Source organism: Morone saxatilis, unplaced genomic scaffold (assembly GCF_004916995.1).
Source record: "Morone saxatilis isolate NCDOM2014 unplaced genomic scaffold, NCSU_SB_2.0 Contig11, whole genome shotgun sequence".
Taxonomy (NCBI): Eukaryota; Metazoa; Chordata; class Actinopteri; family Moronidae; genus Morone; species Morone saxatilis.
The window spans coordinates 20,337,839-20,340,835 of NW_023339663.1; the positions used below are offsets into that span (position 1 = coordinate 20,337,839).

Below are 2,997 nucleotides of genomic sequence, written 5' to 3' on the forward strand. Positions count from 1 at the left end.
TTCAAAATCTCATGTTTGTACAGAATTAAAGCAAACTATTCTCTAATTCTCTCTTTTAAAATGGGTTTTTAGTTTGATTTAGTGTACGTATAAGTGGTTTTAGGCATGTAATCAACCCGCCGTACGACAGGATGAGTGTCCAACTAGTTTTCAGAAAAACATTTCCCTGAGCTTGTCAGTAGGGCTTGCAGCTATCGATATATTTTGGTAATCGAGTATTCTATCAAATATTTCTATCGATTAATCGAGCAATCGGATAAAAATACTCTTTTCTTAATTAAAGCCCAATTATAAAATATACAATAAGAAAACAAGAGATCACTAAAATAAACAACCAATTTGTTCCTTTTAAGAAAAATTGACATTTATTTGTTAACCATATTAATGCAAAGTAGTAAACCTGTTTTATCCGATTACTCGATGAAATATTCGATGGCTGCAGCCGTAGTACTGAGAGATGGAATGATTTCATTGATAAAAACAGAAGTGTAGAATAACACCAGCCTTATCCATCAAAGCCCCTCTCTTTTACAGCGACTCTCTCTCTCTCCGCTGTGGGATCAGCAAGAGAATCCAACAAAACAGCACAACAACTCTCCACAGATGATCAACTGGAGCACAGATACTTTGAGCCGGCTCTACCTGTGTGCCTACAAGGGTCACCTGTCTGACAGACTACCTCCTAACCAGCCATGCAGGTGTCAGCACTGTCAGACGAAACCGGACCCCTCCGCCTTGCTTTGCTCCGTTTATTCAGCAGAGGACGACACTCATAAAAAAATCCTGCTCTGACAACAAGTAATCCATAAATGTCTTCTGCACCAACGTTCTGGGAAGTCATTGTAGCCGGCTGACGTGCGGCGCTCAAAAGCAACAGCAGACTGAGCTCTAGTGACGCCGACAGAGGAGAGTAAAACAATGAATCCATCCATCTAATGATTTCAATACACTGTACGTAAGTGGAGGCAAGATAGGATGCTGGGACAACTTTGTTTTATTGTGGACGTTAATGATGACCAATACATTAAATGACGGTTTAAAACGTGTACATTTACGCTGCGATCATGTGTGTGCAGTATACTCACCACCTCTGTGGAAGTCTCTGCGTGTTCTGAGGTGACGTGCTCCTGTAGGGACGTCTCTGTGTAGCCCATCTTGCCACAGTAAGGACATGTGAACGACTGGGGTTGGTCTACTGAAAAAGTGTCACCTCCGTAATACAGATCTGCAAGGAGACGGTAAACAGAGCTATTGTCAATCCATATTTTAATTATTAACACAAATACGTACCTCAGTAGAAGATTACACTCAATAAATTGCATCAGTCGTGAATGAAAGCACGATGAATGATTGGTAATCGCTCAGTAGGCTACAGTTAAGTCGTAAAATGTAATCATGGCACGACACAGGCGTGATAAAGTCTGGTCACAAAGCCAAACGAGTTTCGGTCCTCACCGTAGTCTACCCTGGTTAATATACACTGCATGGGGTGCTCTGTGGTGTGTCTGGTCGTCGTAGCTCCGCTCTCGTAGCACGACGCACACAGGTCGTAATCGTAGCAGATTAAACACTTGAACCGTCTTCCTCTAAAGTTCCCTTTCAAACACGCGTCACAGCTCACACCTGGAAAAGAAAGAAAGAGAAAGAGAAGAATGCAAAGTCAAATAAGTGGAGCCTCACAATAACGTTACAAATTCCTTGCGTCTACGTCTGCAGGGCCCCGACTGTGAGAAAGTAATCTCCGTGTTTTGGAGTGGCACCAACCCCACGAAGTGCCAGCAGCGGAAGAACTCGGACATTCCTCAAAGACGCAACACAGACGAACGCCAGAACCACGCGAAGCACCTGAAAGCGAACTCACACTGCACACACACACACTGTCAGGTGGCTTTTCTGCGTCGATCTGGATACAAACGTGAACCAAACTGGTCGAGAGAGGAAGAAGTTGAGTGGAGGAAAGCGAAGCAACGGACGTAATGTTAATTTCAATTAGATTATGACTATTATTACACATAATCATAGCAAATATTACTGCTATTATCTGTGTGTTTGTCCACAGTTACATGACAAACAAAACCAGTTATTTTCTGCGGGACTTCACAGTTATTACACACGATATTCCAGCTCCTGACTCACTGACGCTTCCTTTGAAGGGAAAACTGCCTTATTTGGTAAACTTTGGATAATAGGTAAGCGAGTATTACGGGGGGGGGGATTTCCTTTCTACGAGACATCACGTAAGCAAAAAACATCAAAATATGAAAAAGATTTGTTGAGCAAAACCAGGCCTGAACACACAAATGAACTGGGAATGTGCAGTTTTCAGCTGTGGATGACAAAAACACAAGTATTAGTAGTATAAAGCCTTCTTCGTGTGAGCACACAGCCCTCTTACACAAGGAATGAGTGTTTTTCAAACTGTGAAGACTTTTACCTCTTGCTGTCAAACCAGGTGAAGCCAGGTTGTACTGCACTGTGACACCTGAAACAACTTCTGATGTGATTAAACAGGATAACCTCCCGTGTGGCCTGCTACAACTATCGCTACGTGCTTTTAAGTGAGCCACCTCCGTCTGGTTTTGCAAAGTTTAAAAAAAAAAAAAACACACCGTAACTCAACCCGTAGCTGCCTGGTGGCAAGCTAAGCTAAACTGGTGAGAGGTTTATGGTCCGAGGCCTCAGACTTTCTGTCTTCTTCTTGATGACAGTGCATTCGCCAACACTAAGGTTAGTGGACAGCATGGCGCTAACGTTTAAAGAGCTCCGGGCTCTTACATCAACACCCGAGCTGCTCACACGACAGCAGCCGTGTGAGGACACAGCACGGGGTGTGAGTGCGGATGCTACGAGCGGCGGAGAGGGCAACATTAAGTCGCAGCTGGCTACACCAACGACTCCTTCACGTTAGCGCGCATTAGCCTGCTCGCTAGCCCCGGCTAACGCGAGGTAACGCAAGCACCTAGCAACGGCTAACGGCTAGCAACGGCTAACGGTTAG

At 44.2% G+C, this 2,997-nt stretch overlaps 1 protein-coding gene and 1 long non-coding RNA gene across 2 annotated transcripts in view; both read right to left on the reverse strand.

Annotated features, from left to right (window-relative positions):
• LOC118320954 (cryptochrome-2-like) overlaps positions 1–2,997 on the reverse strand; it is a 6,068-nt gene that overhangs the window by 2,608 nt on the left and 463 nt on the right. The window contains 3 exon segments of the mRNA XM_035652083.1: positions 1,086–1,225; positions 1,456–1,623; positions 2,685–2,788. Of these exon segments, the coding sequence (XP_035507976.1) occupies positions 1,086–1,225; positions 1,456–1,623; positions 2,685–2,788 (412 nt within the window).
• LOC118321221 lies at positions 1,086–2,989 on the reverse strand. Its single transcript, XR_004796399.1, has 3 exons — positions 2,435–2,989; positions 1,456–1,623; positions 1,086–1,225 (listed from the first exon to the last, which is right to left on the reverse strand). It is a non-coding gene; the product is annotated as an uncharacterized LOC118321221 (long non-coding RNA).